General features: G+C 40.5%; 1 protein-coding gene across 1 annotated transcript in view; it reads right to left on the bottom strand.

Annotated features, from left to right (window-relative positions):
• Nucleotides 1-1398: 1398 nt before the first annotated feature.
• The window catches only part of OSBPL11 (oxysterol binding protein like 11), a 43000-nt gene continuing 27288 nt past the window's right edge, over nucleotides 1399-17110 (bottom strand). The window contains exons 7-13 of the mRNA XM_040602867.1: nucleotides 15749-15894; nucleotides 13575-13715; nucleotides 11081-11579; nucleotides 9225-9411; nucleotides 5245-5427; nucleotides 4454-4607; nucleotides 1399-3065 (exon numbers count right to left, since the gene is read on the bottom strand). Of these exons, the coding sequence (XP_040458801.1) occupies nucleotides 2991-3065; nucleotides 4454-4607; nucleotides 5245-5427; nucleotides 9225-9411; nucleotides 11081-11579; nucleotides 13575-13715; nucleotides 15749-15894 (1385 nt within the window). The 3' untranslated portion in view covers nucleotides 1399-2990. The remainder of the gene's footprint in view (nucleotides 3066-4453; nucleotides 4608-5244; nucleotides 5428-9224; nucleotides 9412-11080; nucleotides 11580-13574; nucleotides 13716-15748; nucleotides 15895-17110) is intronic.

Raw genomic sequence — 17110 nt, 5'->3', positions numbered from 1 at the left:
CTTTCCCATGAGCCGCAGGCTACGCAGCCCCTCTGAGAAGAGCCACTTACTTAAGCTCCAAGACCCATTCATAACTCAGGGAGCCTAAAACCACTGAGATCACTAAGAATTTTACCCTTAACGTCAGTCAAAATCCTACATTTTGCCACGCTCCCCATTGGAACACGCTGCAGTTCTAGCAAACATTACAAAGGAAGCAGCAGTAAGCCCTTCCCTTCGCTCCAGAAGGTACAAGATGGAAACAACAGCAGTTATGCAAGAAAATCAAATCTGGTCAGATTTAAAAATACATCCATCAGTCTGTAGGGTGCTTGCAGCTAGCAGAAGAATTACATAAATGTCTTACAATTTAAGCTGGATATCCAGTGGCTAGGTTTTTTTTTTTCTTTCCAAACTGTTTTCAACTACATCCTTTGTTTCTAGAAGTAACTAGAAATCTGCGTTGTAACTAAATCCACACTAGGAAGCCATTCCCGTTCTTGTGATCATCTGAGCAAAGGAAGGCTTTAAAAGAAAGAGTTTCATGTATTTTAAAAGACTACTACTTCAGCATTGGGTCTATTTTCCTGCAACAAAATTAGTAACAGCTTTCATAGTGTGAAACCACAAGCATACCAGATGAGGGTGGAAGAGAAATAACTTGACTAATAATATTATATAAGGAACACAAATGAGTTTATGGTCAACACGGGAGCTTTTCAGTCTGTTTTACAGCCATCACCTTGACAAATTCCCAAATCAAAATTTTAAGCAGAGCTCTGTGACTGACTCATAAGTCTGTATTTTAATAAGCACAAGTTTGATCCCTGGAGCAGGCTCAGTTGATAAAGGTTTGTTTTCTGCTCTGATCACTGCAATATTAAAAGCTGGTCCTTGCACCACAGCCCTTACTGTTTGTTCAAAGCAAAACTGCCATGTGACACAGCTAAAAACTATGAAACATATACAGCATTGTCAATTTATTTTCTGTCCCTCTACCACCCCCAGTTTGGTACACGTATTGATGAACTATGGAAGTTCATGCATTAGCCACCATGATTCCTACCCCAAATCCTGGTATTGGCCAAGCAGCACACACCAAATGTGCTCCAGATCAAGAAACAAGGAGGAACTAATCCCACTGTTTTCAATTTTATTTTTATTCCTGGTTAAACATGAAAATGCCCAATGGATATCCAAAACTAACACAATAGGATGGTTGTATGGAATATCACAAACAAGACAGCAGGGCCTAAACATTCTTCTGCTGGAAAATATAGTTATTACTCAAGTGCACAGTGCCAAAATATCCTACTTTAAGGGCCAAGGAAACTCCAGACAGATCTCCAGCATAAAAGATAACAGCAGCCTACTCTTCCTGGTCACCTGATCTCTAGGAAAGCAGACAGAACAAATGAATCATTTTGTAGTTTTATTATCCCCACCCCCACTTCTCACAAATGGACTATGACTCACATGGAGGTCTCAGTGCATTTCACAGCAAAAAAAAATAATGTACAAGAGGATCAAAATAGTTGTGCATAAACCCAACTTTTTTTTTTTGCGCACAATTTACAGTTTGTGTTGAAAGTTAACATGGTTATTTAAACCTTCTGATGCATTCTTACACTTGTATCTTTTCCATGGAGACCATCTTACCAGATCACACAGTTGTGAGCTCTCACGATGCTGGATCAAGTGCATTGCCATGGCTGGGAAGTGGCAGATAATGTTATATACACTGATTGGAAGACTACATCAGAAGAAAAAACATTAAGGCACCACTGTTGGAAAAATTAAGGTAGCTTATAGTTACACCAATAACGAAAGCCATAATAAGTACTATTCTTAATTGCCAGCAATTCTTAAGACTTCAATAAAATAGTTAATAAAAAAAAAAAAGATGTTTGTACCTGAATACAGTTTCCTGATATCTGATTGTGTTTCAAATCAATACCCGGTCCTCAGCATAATCAGCTTTTTTTTTTTTTTATGGTAAGATGAAAACCCAGGACCTAGAGTCCACGTATCACAGGTCACATTTCACCACTTTGTTCTGAGTAACACCACAGGAAAGAACCCAAAACAATCCAAAGGACAGTTTGTAACACTGATACTTCACCTCTGAGATGATTAGATGGGCAGATAAATTTAAATACAAAATTATACGTTTTCTGTTCATTTTGAAAGCCTTAGTCCTTGGGAAGGGAAGGTGGAGGGGGCGGGGGGGAGGGAAGGCCAAACCTCATTACAGTATAACATGAGAAAAATCGAAGTCACTCAAAGAGATTTAATAAAATTAGGAGTTGAAAAGTGTTCAAATTACTTTTCCAATTCAAGTCAATTATTTCAAGTATATTAAAATGTTTCAGAGGAAAAATTTCTCCATGGTTACAATTCTAATTGCTTTTATAAATCCATAAAAAAGAAAGGTAGTCTCTACATATATCCCATACTTCTCTGATGCATGCACGCGTTCCCTCTGAAGAAAAAAGTTGTCACGATCCGGTTCTTAACACTGATTTCAGGCACATCTTCCAAACATGCCTCCAGTTTTCGCCAAAAAGGTTAATCGCTGGGCATAAAAGCAGCAAATTTTTTGTTGCTGTTGTCTACATGGGTACTGAGCAGTTTTCAGTTATTAAAAAGCTTGATGCAGATTCTGAAAAAAGTTCCCATGTCACTCGAAAATCCAACAGTTCCCTCTTCTCTTAGGCAGCTTTTGCAAATCAGATCTACTTAGAAGAATCTTACACAATTCAGATAAAATCTCTTGGATCATACAAAAGGTTGAATGTACCTGGCAAGTTTGTCTCTACAGCTCCGTCTTTTCTTCTTCTTCTTTTAATTGTTTCTTAAATAGCTTTAAAGTGCCCTAGTATATTTATTTCTTTATCCTCATTTAAGCTTTCACAATTACATAAAAAGGGGACACTCAGTACGACTACTGTGTTTTGAGAGACAGAGGAAAAGGAGAGGAAAATCAGAAAACTCATCTTAAAGCTGCTTTTCTAGTTAGTGTCCGTTTGAGTTTGCACAGCAGAGACTGTTTTCCAGAGGGGTTTATGATAAACCCAGCCATCTCCCTGCAATTTAAAGAAAAAAAAAATTGATTATAATAAAGACACTGCTCTGGGAGGATTCCCTTCACACAACTACTAGACTGATAGCTGTGAAAACCAGAGGGACTTATCTTATACCTTTAACTCCCACAGATCAAGACACAGAGATCAATGCTGCAGGCTTGAGACTAGTTCAGAACACCTACAGGCTGTTGCCGAGCCACAGTGCTCTCCGGGAATCAACTGCACTTGTAATTAACCCAGATGGAAAGCCACTCCTCTCAACTCCGTGATCCAGATTACTTTAAAAAGTCAAACAAGAAGCCAGCAGAGAAGCAGCTATCCAGGATTATCAGCTAACACAGCCCAACTGCTTACCTGGAAATGAAGTCGCCCAGGATTACATTTAAACATTTTCTGAGTAGATCCGCATCTCAGATTTGCAACAGAATTTCACCTCTTCTAAGTCTAGATACTAACAATACAAATAGCTACATCTGAGCTAATCATACTAACGTAGCTTTAGAGAACAAAAAGCTTTATTGGAGCTAACATAGTCCTGAACCTAAAACCAAACCACACACACACAAAAATGGAAGGAACCCAGGGGAAAAAAACCCAACCTTTTTAGCTTTTAGCTTCTGTTTTAAACCTTTGCTAGATGAAAGATATGGGAAGAAGGAGAAAAGGGAGTTACACTACTGCAGTTTCACTACAAGGAGAATGTAAACTACTACAGCGTAAGTTTTAGTTGCATCCTGTCCTCTTGCAAGGGTCTCAGCAAAACTGTACACAAGCAGGGTCTCACCAGCTGGATTACAAGGAAAGCCTATTTCAAAGTGATCATACCAGCAGCCCCAAGTCTTCCTGGGCAGGCTGCAGTTCACCTTGTTAAAAGTCTTACTATATTATTATCATTATTGAAATACCGGTTAAGTCATTGAACAAGCAAGCTCCATCCAAAACGTAATATAAGAACAAAGAAAGTTCTAAGCTGAGAATGACGTCACGTTCCTTTTTGCTAACAGTAGTATCTTGGTTCATATACACGCAACATAAGCAAAATTAGTACTACTGATTATTTTCTTTGGGTATTTACTGTGACTGTCTACTTACATATGCACATGTAAGGCTGTTTTCCATGGTCCATGAGCAAGTGCTTGGTAAAAGAAACCAGACCATAAAAGAGGCAAACATTTCATTGCAAGGGAATTGCAAAATCATTATGTTTGGGAAGGGAAGGGTAAAGTCAGACCTGTATATATTTGAAGTGCTTACGTCACCTTTCTCCTACGAATCCCATGGAGCTAAACTCTAAGGCCAAATACTCTATTCCAGGACACAGACCCATATGTGCACTTGCTTTCATTGTAGCTCTGCCTTCATCAACAGCTAACTGCTTGCAAACTTACTTCTTTAAGGAAGTATTTAGTACACCAAGGTGTTTCCGTTTCAGCACGAAGCCTCTCTTCATTCCTCTGTCGTTCTTCAAGGGCTCGCTTGTGCTCTGTAGCCTTATCGATGTCTCCATCCCGCAGAGACTCTGTTACATGCTGCCACAGCCTCCTACAAAACAAATTGTTAACTTTACTTTTCAAAAGCTTCCTCAGCCTGCCACCTCAAACCGCAGGATCACTGCATGCAGTTCTTTCAGAGCAGGAGCATTCCCTTCACTTACACATGGCAAATCAACCCAGGTCAGAGCACAACGGCGCAGCGTAGATGGAAGGGCTCGTGGCTGAGTCTTACAGCTACGCTAGCAACTAGGAGCAGATAGGCATAGCTCTGAGGTTTTGGCTGTGCCAGTCTAATGTCTGTTTGCATACCCTTTAAAGTTGCTGTGGAAGTGTTACTCAACAAGCAGTTTCTTGTGAGGACCTCCCTTGTCAGGAACTGCCCTGCTGTGTAGCTAATGGTTAAAACCAAAACAAATAAGGAGGGTCTGTTCTAGCAGGCACTTCATGCGCTCATAAGACAACTCTGTCCATGAAGAAAAGAGACAAGGTAAACAACCATGTGCCTGCACTTGGGTTTTTTACACTGTTCATTATGTACTTGGGTTTTGTTTTTAAAAAAATAAAAAATTAAGACCACTGCTGCTAAGTGTTATCCACAAATAATATCTACATTTGCAGATTTTCCTATGGCATTCTCCAGACTGCTCAGGACAAAAAGGGTCAACAATTGTGAACACATACTCTACCTAGATTCAAACGGTCCTTGTTTCTCAAGGGGCCGAACTCTTTTTCTTGTCACAGACAGCTTTGTCAAGTCCACATATTTTGTCTCCCCGTTGCTGTAGGTGAACTCAAGCACACTGTTCCACTCCCCTTGCACTCTGCACACCACTGTGTTCGTCATGTTCTGCTTCACTTCACCTGTGACTCTAGGAAAGCAATTTATTTTTAAAAGGCCATGGCTGAAGACACCCAAGGACTACTCATTGCATAATCACTCGACTCTGAATGAGTTTGCAAACTTGTCACACACTCTTGAAAAATGCTAGTTACTTGAATTGCATTTGCATGGAGAAGCTTAAAGAGCAAAATGACTTTCACTCGTTGCTCTAATTCTCTTCAGGTTACCCAGGAAACTCCATTTTTGGCTTCAACTTACATTTGTTTCAAAACTTTTGATGGAATTGAAAATGAAAAAACACAGGCTGGTTCAGATGTAACAAGCAGTTGATCTTTTCCACTTGAAACATCATGTCAGATATGTAGTTCAGACTCAAAAAATAAAAATTAAGCTTTCTAGCAAGAATGTTCTTCACTACCTGCTGGCACTTTATCTCACATTTTTACACCTCAATGTTCTGCATATGTAAGTGGTCTCACTTTTACGTTGCTCACATAAGCAGCAGACACAAAAAGGCAAAAAGCAAGGCAGGAAACTAGGAATCAGGAGAACTGCTTTTCTTTCCTGTCTCTTCCACAGAAACCTCTGCCAATAGTTGAAGTGTCTTTCTAATATGCAGTATTTCATTTAAAGCATTGCATAGATGCTCAGGTATCACCATAATTACACACACTGATGCATACTTTCCTTCTCAACATAAAGATCTGTCTAAAGACCTCCCAACACTCAATTCACTCTCAATCAAGGAATGGAAGCTTACCGAGCATTGCTAGGCAAGCACATTGCCACCCTCAAACAGAACTTCTCACCTAGAAAGTAGGAACAAAAGGGTCTGCACACTATGCAAACAAGACTTGAGATGTTCTTACTTATAAGGTGCTGCAGGAATCAAAGAACATTATCTCCAGCTCCAATTAAACTGTAATTAACTATACACACGCTCTCTAAAATATATCACTTTCCAGCTCCCCTTCCCCCATTTCATCAGCACTCACAAAGCACACGCTACGTCTCCTTTCACACTTACATTACGCGTGGCTAGTAACAGATAACTTGCACACCACTGGTTTGTTCTTATTTGCTTTGAACAACTGCAAAAGAAGAGCAGAAAGCAGCACTTCTGTGCTCCCACCTTGCCCGTGCTGGCTGCGTGGTGCCACACTCAGAGGAAGATGGGAGCACAGGACACACAGATGCCACCTCCCTCCTTCTACATACATTGGTCACTTCCAGCTGTGCCTCCATCCACCTGTCACCCCAGGCCTGGCATTAAAAAGAGAGAAATTAATTTCTCAGGCAACAAAGCGAGTATCATAGGCCAGACCTTCCAGCACAGAGATACTGGATGCCTGTCAAACCAAACCTTCAGGGAATGCCCAGGGCAAGCAGGGAAAGCTCGCAGCCAGCTCAGAGCAGGAGGCAGCAGTCAGAGCTTCTCCCATATCTTGCACATGCAGGAAGCAGCTGGAACCACATCACAGTCCAGCAGCTCAAACCTGATTTAACTTCATTAGGAAGATCTTCCAAAAAACCAGATTGGTTCATCTGTGCTGTTCACACATTTTTTTTCTTACAAAAATTTAAGATTCATTCAAGAAAACGAGTCAGAGTTGGAGCAACATAAGCAATAAAAGCATGTTCACATTAAACTATTAAGTTTTGTTTTTGTGGAAGTTAACAAGTACTAACAGCTCCTGAAAACAACTGAAAGAGTAGGCGACAAGCAAGCAGCCTTCATTTTTTGTTGCTTTTTCCTCCTGTGACTTCCACACCTCACTACAGCTATTGCACATGGTGGGGTCGCTGTCCTCCCAAGAGATCTCTGAACAGACTGAATCCACAGGATGCCACGGACCAGCACATTCAGACTTTGCAGTTGCATCTTCACAACTTAAGAGCTTAATTTTTCCAAGCACTCTGTGGTTACTATACAATACTGACATTCAGTCTGCTGATATCAATCACAAAATTGTCTCCGCTCAACTTAAAATAAGTTATATCGTTCACTATGAAGGTGCAGTATTGAGCTGCTATGTTAAAGTCTTATTGCAACCTGTATTTCTTCAAATTGCACTGCTCTGAGACACAACCATTCCCAGCATCCCAGATCATAGCACCTGCCTGAACTAATATTAATGATAAAAATCTGCTAGTGCTTATTTGTAAGCTAGGCACAATTGGTACATGTCCAGCTGTTTGTTATCATCATACTCTATTTCATCAAGCTAAAGAGGTACAGGACCAAGGAGGCAATATCCAGCTGAGGTCTAACAACAAGGGTCACTCCACACAAAAAAATACATCTATAGCATTGCCATGGCAACTCACTTGCCTCTGTGTAACCATGACAACACTGCTGCTTCCTCATCAAGAGATTCTTTTGGCAATGTCCAATCATCACCATGTCAAATTTTCAATAGTTACAGTACCTTGAACAGATCTGTCTTTGAAAAGCCTCTACATCTGTGACTAATTTCAGAGACACAAACAACAGAACAGTTTCCAAAAGTAAAATTGCATCCTACCACTTATATTTTAAGGCGCAACAGGAGTTGTTGGAAGGTGCAAGATACATTGTAAGCAATGGGAACAAATTGTCCCAAATGATGTGTCACTTTAGACTTGTCGCCAGTGAAACAGAGCTACACGTAAGCTTTAGTTCTCCAGATGCCCTGGGGACAGGGCAGCTGTGCACACACGTTAAATTCAAATCATTGGGAATTTATGGGGCAAAGCACTTCAAGATGGAGGCTGGGGCGTGGGGTGGTGGTGTTTGTCTTTAAGCAATAAATATGGCCTTACCCTACTGTTTCACAAAAGTTATTTAGAGTAGACTGTTGGTATTTTGTAACCTGTGAGAGCAACCTACACTTAAGTTCTGATGTTCTAAGCCGTTACGTATTTCATTATCATCTCCAACACATTTCATCCAAGAAAGGTTCAAAACAAGCACTGTCCAACAAACAGCTGAGTGCAAAATGCTCTGGAATCGGATAGGTTTTGTGCGACTGCTACTTAATTTTCTCCTTCCTCGATTAATTGCCTCTATATTAGCACAAGGCTAATTTCTAGCAGTGTTACTATAAAATGTCTGAAAACGTCAATGTTAGTGAGTTTCAAAAGGTTTTGCACCAAACATGCCGACACTTCCTAGAATCTGCCAGAAGTAACCCCAAGCAAATTCTCCCTGGATCTTCTGTCTTTTACCTGTTAGTTTTTAAACATGCATACACATGAAGAATTACCCCTACAAGAATTATTATTTTTGTCTTTAAAAAAGGTATTTTTACCTAGGGAGTTTCTGTAAGTTGCTTAAACTTGGCAGTCTTATCTTTCTTATACAGAAATCCTAGGACCAGTAAGTAACAGATTATTTACAAATGATCCCCTGCAGTGCAGCTACAACGTTGCAACCAACATGCAGCCCTTTAAGACATCAAGATCAACTTCACTCCAAACAAAAGGCAAATTGAAAATTAGGAAACACTAACCAACTTCTAACGCAATTAAGAGAATCTGCAGCAGCCAGGAATAAAAGCCAGGAGCTGTTTTCCCAGGGGTTTGGACACAGAGTCAGACAAACACGGAATTTCTTTACTGTCTTTAAATGTAACATGTGATCCTCAAGGAAAAATCACGAGATGCAGTTGTTTAGGAGCACAGCAATACCTCAAGTGTTTATAGACCGAGAAAACAGTTTTTCATGTTTATCAGGTGAGTATTACTCAGCACACAGAACAGGGGAGTTACACAGGTACTGCAGTTCTACAGCACAGACTATGTGGTAAAATAGAGGGGGGGGAGGGGAAAAAAAAGTGTTCTCACCGATGCAATTTGCCACCGTAGAAGGGCTTGGTGTGAAAGTTAATACTTGCAGAATACCCAGTCTTCGCACAGTTAATGTTGACTTTTCCTCCCAGTTCTACCCAGGGAACGGTTAAAATTGACCGAGCATACGCACAGGGCAGAGAGAACGTGTATTCTTCCCCATGTTCTAGGAGACTTAAGAGACCTGTGTGAAGAAATACAAGAATCCCTAAATCAGCACTATTTTAGAAAAGACCAAATGAGTTAGTGAAACAGATGGCCAAAAATACATTGGCTACTTTTCCTCATAGCCCTTCACACCAAGAAAAAAAGAAAAAAGAACCCCACACAAAAGTGACGTTTATTACAGATTCTAGATACAAACGTTTTCCTGAAAGTACTAACCTGAGTAACATACATTTATGTTTCTTTTGGGAAAAGACATTTATCTTAATAATATGGCTCTATGAAGTACGATATTGCACTGTGCAACACTCTTTCCAGCAGTGTGTAAAAGGGCTGGTCACTTACTGATGGCTGTGGAGCATAGTGACACAAGACTTGTACTGACAAAAGGAAATAACAAATGAATATCCTGAAGTGCAGATCCTGAGGAAGGCCAATACTTCTGTTTTCCCTCCCTGACATACATCTTTATCTGAAGGCAGGTAGCAGACAGCTCTTCCTACCGCACTTCTCTGACAAGTTAAACCTGACAGCAGCTTTTGCAAAAAAATATCAAGAATCTCATAAAAAGACCCAGAATTTCTCTTTGGATTTTAAGATGTGTGGGTTTGTTTGATCATATTGGAAAAAAAAAAAAAAAAAAAAAAAAAAACAACACAAACAAACCAAACAACAAAACCCAAACCACAAGATCCACATCTCACCATTACAAGAACATAGCATGACAACTGACTGCTGCCTGCATCAACCATGCCTCTGTAGTGCATTATCACTGGGTCTGACATTAAGCATGAAAAACATGAGAAATTCTGAAAAGTTATGACATGATTTGAGAAATGCCCTAAAGGAGATATTAACTTCAGAAATACCTGGGACAACCAAAGCATTGAGATGTGCCTTCCGCATCCCCTGCCATGCTCAGTTCCTTGTCCAGTACGTAGCTTACACGCAAGTGCCTCAAATCCCCAGTTACTGGACAATACACCCAGGGGGCACAGAACGGGAGATGCTGTCTCATCTCCTCGGTGAATACAAGTACTAAAGGGAAACTAAAGTTTAAGGGCAGTTACCCTTCTCTGTCCCTAAAGGATCCAGTTTCTCTACTTAAAGAAAATTAAAACTTGCATAGTAAGATACATTAAGTGCAACACATGCAAATGTAACAACAGCCCTATTTAATACATGTCTGATGCAAATTAATTTGTCTGATGTTCTGGAAGCATTCATAAATACCAGTTTACATTACAGTAACTGCCCTTCAGTTTAAAAGTCAGAATTTTATTTCCAAATGCAATCCTGATTTTTGGCAAAGAATAAACCTATCTACTTTCTTCCCCCATAAAAAACTTGCTGTTTATAATGAGGACTTGTAGTATCGTCTGTACTTTGTAAACAGCAAAGTAAGAAACCACTGAATGATTGTACATTAAAGGCTTGCAGATCACAAAGATTAGAGGAAAACCAGGAGTACGTGGGGAAAAAAAATATCTGAAAACTCACTGACATCTGCAAGCAGGTTTGTTCTGCCTTTTTTCAAGTCTTTGAAACAAAACTACCGAGCAGTACTCATCTGTGTTTCTGCCAGAGGAATATAACATCAAATCTCCTACAAAACTAATAATATTTTATCAAATGAGTAATATTTTAACAGGCTTCTCAAATGAACAAAGGACAGAAGTTACACTTACCCTCACCAACCATTGTCACTCCTATTGACATTCCTAAGAATTTACTTTTTGTCCAGACATGGGCATTGACACACATCTTTCTCTCTACACATTCAGCATAAAAACCTGAGACAGGAGGATGGTGGGACACTTGCTCAGCTACAAATTTTACTGTATAGTAGTCCAGGTCTGTTTGGCCTTCCGTATCTTTAGACAGAGTTACTTGCTCTGAGGGGGAGTGAGCAGAGAAGTTACTGCCAGCATCAGTGGCTACATCGCTCTTCGGCATCCTCCAGGAGCAGTGAAACGTTTCCCCAATGATGGGATTGTATGGTTTCTTTGCAATAGCTCCTTTGCGACCTTCATGAAAAGAAGTGAGATAATACTCAACAAATCGGATCATCCTCTCCTCAGGGGTAGTGCCATTTGTGATTGCAATGAAGAGATCTGGATGGGACATGAAGTCTGCATACATTTCCAACAACGATCGCTTCTCTAAAATAAAAGTGGGAAGAACCACCTGAAACAAAAGAAAACCCAGAAAGCTCTAGTAAGTAAAACAAAGAGACAGGCATTTTTAGAAGGGAAGTTCTCAGGTGGAGTACTGTGATTCTGTCCTGATTTGGACACCACATTTTCAGACTGAACTTTCTTGTCCCTCTTGTAAGATGTGAGCAAAATACAGTGATGAGATGTGCCAGAAAAACTACTTACAAGGAGAAAAGAGCCCCATGAGTACTACTAGGACTGAAGAGGTTGAAAGGGACTGAGCATCCCTCAAAAAAAGAGTTGCAAAGAGATAAAGTATCCCACGTGTCTGTGGAGGAGAAAACATGCATTGAGGAGCTCAAACTATAGCAAGGAAGGCTCAGGGCAAAGGTTAGGCAAGGTTTTGTCTAATGAAGAGAAAAGCAGGGAAGCTATGCCAGTGCTCTTAAGAGCCTGCAGAGCCTCTCTCACCGCAGCAATTAGGACCAGCATCCACGAGAAATAACACAGTATAGGTTGATCCTGTACCTCTGAGCAGAGGACCTGATACTCTCCCAGCTGCATTCACCACTACAAAAAGCAACAGTCCTGTCCTTTGCCGGGCCAAGAGCAGTACTGTAGAGTAAGAGGCTGTGGGCATCAGCAGTCTTTTCCTTCTCTGTAGTGGCAACTAACCTCACGTAACTGCCGTACAGAGCAACACAGAGCGTCTCAACCATGAGATCAAGACAGTCCATTTAAATCAGCTGTGTTCAAGGAGACAGACCAGAGACACAAGACTCTTAACAGACACACAAGTTAAGCTGAATACACTTGCCACGTTTTTGCAACACCAACCTGGAATATTAAAGCTGCTTTTCACTTCAGTACGCTGATATTTAAGTTAAGTGTGATTCTAACAGCTTCACTACCTGTTTTGAAGTCAGACTTGTCACATTTCAATGCTTTGCCTGCTCTGAACTAAAGACAATTCTACAGCCAAAAGTCACAACTGGGAGACAGGCTTGACAATTTGTTCCAACTAAGAGAAAAAGACACCCCAAATCCAATCTTCAGTATAAGTGAAATTATAACTTAATGAATTCCTGATTAAGAAGCAGAGGTTGTAGTTTGGTTCACAGGCAGCGGGGCCTTCCGCCATCCCACCCCAGAACTATGAAATGTAAGCTCCACAGTCCAAGTGTTTCTAGTCACAAAGTGGCTAGTGCTCAAAAAATATAGTTTGTGAAAAAAATTATAATCCATAATTGCAAGAAAGAGTGCCTTCCTCACTCCATGTCACTATAAAATCCATTTTTTTCCTTTAAAAGCGTCTAGTGCTTACGGTAAGAAGTCTTTACAGGAGTGAACTGAACATAAGGTGGTAGCAGCCTGATTTTCCCAGATTTGCTGCCCAAGTTGTCTAGTGGCAACTGAGTGTTAATTTTTTAAAGTTACTCACTTTTGAGATCTGCACTGAAGTGTCAAACCCAATTCTCTCCAGTATAACTTTGTTCCTGCTTGCTATAGCCATGAGCAAACACAGAAATGAGAATAGGACAGAGAGGTGTAAACAGACATCTGAGGACAGATAACAGGGAACCAAGAGAAAACTTCTTTTCAGAAGCAGCATGAATACAGATGTAGGCTTATGCAAGTTGCATATAAAAGCATTATCAAGAAAGAAAAACGATCATAGAAGGAAAGCAGAAAGACAAAAATACGAGAAGATTATAGAAAACAGTATGGACAGAGGAAGTGCAAACACAGGAAAGAAAACAGGCCATTATAGGAAAGCCAACAAAAACATAGCAGAAAACACGCAGAGAATGTAATAGAAAAGATATGGCCAGATGCATTAAGGAAAATCCATTCCCTCAGAACATTTCACATAAAGCCTGCCTCAAACTGGGACATTGGACCTTGGGACCTGAAATTGCTACAGGCCATAGTTTAATATTAAACTTAATATTGTTCAATACAGGAATTGAGTTTAAAATGGCACTTCACTTTTACTGCAGCCAGTATTCACGTTTCAGTTACTTACTCTTGTTAAGTCCATGCCAAGTTTCAGCTGAGACAAGAGATGCAAGATAACACTGCGCTGTTCTTCTACCGCTCCTAGATCATCTTCTTTATCATCACAGATATCCTCCAGCTCCTCATCTGGATTTACTTCTTCAGGTTCCTGGGATAAGAACCATAAATATCAGCTCAAAGATGTGACTGGGCAGACAATATCCTAAAAGGACTTCATATTGTCTTTAACCTTCCACATATAAAAAATGATTAAATATACCCCTGCAGAGCGCTACACAATGGAATCTACCCCTAAGATAAACAACAGCCAAAGAATTTAAAGAGACATTAAGATAACTCATTGCAGATTTCATCTAGGGGTTTCAGGCTAAGATTTCTCACCACCCCTCACACAGGTTGGGGCAGGGGGAAAACTTAAAAGCCAACATGACCTGCTTTCCTGGAAGTTTTGTGAGCTAACAGAATGGCAAAGCATCTAACATATGCAAAAAAACAGCGAAGCAAAAACTAGCAGAAACACCAGCCACCTCAGTAACACCTCTCCACCTCCGCACTACTTCAGGCTTTCCAGTGTTGCCATCATTACTCCAAAGGCTGCAGCAAATGGTAGTTCCTAGTTCGTCGCTTACTGTCATGCCTGATGACAAGCAATTAACATGTCTACAGGCTAGTCTTCACAAGCATTAGCAAAGTTGCTGCCAGTGCCAATATGTAACAGTAAAGGAAAAAAAGGAAAGTAACTTGGGAGTAGTTTTAGAAAAACAACCACAACAACAAAACCACACATACACAGACCACATAGGCTGGTTGCCTATTAGTATAACTAAAGCATCCCGACAGACCAGCAGAAATTATATCAGTGCCATTTAAACAACCATCACCCAACAAGCAGAAAGTCGAATGCTAGAGGTGGAAGGAACAGTGGTATTGCCCGAGCTCAGAGCAGCATCCTCCAGAGGCAAACAGCTGGATGGAGGCAGATGCAGAGGGGAGAGGCACTGAATGCCACAGGAGGGCAGCCATATGCATCTGCCTAAGCAAAGCCCTTTGTCCTGGAGCAGCTGCCCTAGCTCAAGGCCAATTTATGAACACTCAACCACCAAAAGCAGGGGACCAAGCCCTAACGCAGAGCTCAAACCCTGACGAAAACTGCAGCATCACACAGGCAACTCCTTTCCAAGGATGCTATGCTGTTCTACCAGGTATTTTCAGCTCCCTTATAAGGGGAGTGATAAGACTAGTCGCATCCCAAATGCATTAAGCACTTGAGCCGTAACTCAATTATTAGAAGGAATTCAGTGATTTATTTGACAGCTCCTGGGTTGGTTGGGTTTTTTGGGGGGTTTTTTGTTTGTTTGTTTTTTGTTGTTTTTTTTTTTTTAACTTATTGCTGACTACTCTGATCCATTTAAAAGCATATAAACTACAGCAACTGAAAAAAAAATCTTTTCTGCTTCAATTTTGCTGTAAGATGCACAGTGGAGACATACAACAGCACATTATCTTTTCACAGTGATAGTCCCATCCAAACAACTGTGTGAAACCAGCTAGTATAAAAAGAATGTAATTATGATTTTTTAGCTTAGTTAGGAAAACATGTTCTTTATCATAATCCCTACTGCTTTTTACTTTAGTGTTTTGCACTTCAAATCAGTTTTGACAGTTATAATGATACAGACTGTAGCTGTATTTCAAATACATTAAGCCATCCTGAAGTCAAGTGATTAGAGCTGCTCAGATTAAGAAAAACAGATGCAGCAAGAGCTAGAAAAGAAAGACCGGGAGATTTAATAGCTAGAGACCGGCAATTTTGTCTTTCATCTGCTTAGGCAGTTCTTCTTGGGCCTATTTTGAGAGTGTCATGAATTCCAGCTAGGTTTTTTGTACTTCCACTTGGTTTAAATTGTAATACAAGGGAATACTGCCTATTGCAACACCTTGCATTACCATCCCAATTGGCTCTCTCCACTTGACAGCTAGTTACAGAAAGCAGCAAAAATTTATTGAGAAATCAAGGTAGGAAGTTTCGTTTACTCCAACTGTACTCACTCCTTCTCCAACACAGCTAACCAAAAAGTGTAAGAATAACTCTCATTAAATCATTTTCATATAACGTGACAAACATTTACAGATACTCCTCAAAAGAATTCCCCACAGAAATGGGAGTTCACATTACCTTACCCTTGTTAGCTGGCAGGGCTCTGCAACAGACTGCTCCTCTCTGACAGATGCTGGCTTGTTTATCTCTGCTGGGAAATTCTGAGCCGCTCCATTTTTGAAGTGGTTCGCCAGAGATATCTTCGGTTCCAACCAACTGATCGTCGTTCCTGAAGCAAAAGAGAGTTTGCGCTGAAACTTGCTCATCCTTTGGAAGGTCAGTAAACAGCAGGTTTTGCAAAGAGCTATTTTTTCAGGAATAAGCTGAAAGCAGCCAATTCCTACTGCAGCCAATCCTTTCAGCAGCCACTAAACAAAGGTGGTGCAATGAGACACCACCTTCAGCGATCATTAGCACAAACACTGCGATTGGCGAGCTGTAATACATGCAACTTGGACTGGGGAGACTAGTTGGTGTCATGAAAGGTGTAATCAGACACTACAGGAGGAACCCAGTATCATGGACATGTTAAGTAACCCTTACAATTTTCTTTAACCAGTACAAAAAAAAAAAAAAAAAATGCCCACCACTGCTCAGCTTCTCAAACCCAGCTCAGTTCTAGATTAAAAAGAGCTGAAGCAGAAAACGTTTTGTTGCTAGTGTTTTCTCTGGAGAGTGTACTTTTCTCAGCTGCAAAGGTGGCAAGCGCACGCTGTTGAATAAGTAATAGTTGCTAAGAAAAAAAAAAAGCTGCAGGGCTTGGAAAGCTATTACCCACTTGATGATTCCAGCATCTCTAGTTACTCCCAGCTAATTTATCAAAACAGATCAGGTTCCTCATTAATAGTACAAATGTTCCATTCTTTTTCAAAAACTAGTAAATGTACAGGTGACTCCAATCAGTTTTTACTGAAGAATACAAAAACTGACAAACCATCTTGGCTGGCTTGTAAACACAGAAATTATTAGGAAACATGAATTTCTACAACCACACAGCAGTTTCCTGTGCTTAGGAACCCACGCCGAGGTGTCCGTTGTCTCTTCCTATATGACGCACAATCCTTTAGCTCCAGACCTCCGTTACCTGGAACTAGGTCACATCCTCAACCACAACAGACAGAGTAAGCTAGTTCAGATAAACAGCAGCATTTCCACCAGGAAAATACTGGGGCAGGAAAAGAGCCCAGCTCTACTGATGGGACAAGACTTTTTCCACAGCAAGACAGTTTATTTTCATCAAGTCTGTTACTCATGAGTCCATTACACAGTAAAAAACAAGAATCCCCCAGCAGTTTAAGCCACTTAAACAGAAGTTCCAAAGAAGTCAAGAAATAAGATGCTCAGAATGCCACTGTTACGCTTCCTTTTTGAAAGGGTTTTACTCATCTTTAAAACCTCTCAATAATACCCACTTTCTGAACTGTAGCTTTCAACACAATAATCTC

The sequence above is a fragment of the Falco naumanni genome, chromosome 8 (genome assembly GCF_017639655.2).
Source record: "Falco naumanni isolate bFalNau1 chromosome 8, bFalNau1.pat, whole genome shotgun sequence".
Lineage (NCBI taxonomy): Eukaryota > Metazoa > Chordata > Aves > Falconiformes > Falconidae > Falco > Falco naumanni.
This window is presented reverse-complemented; position numbering and strand designations above follow the sequence as displayed.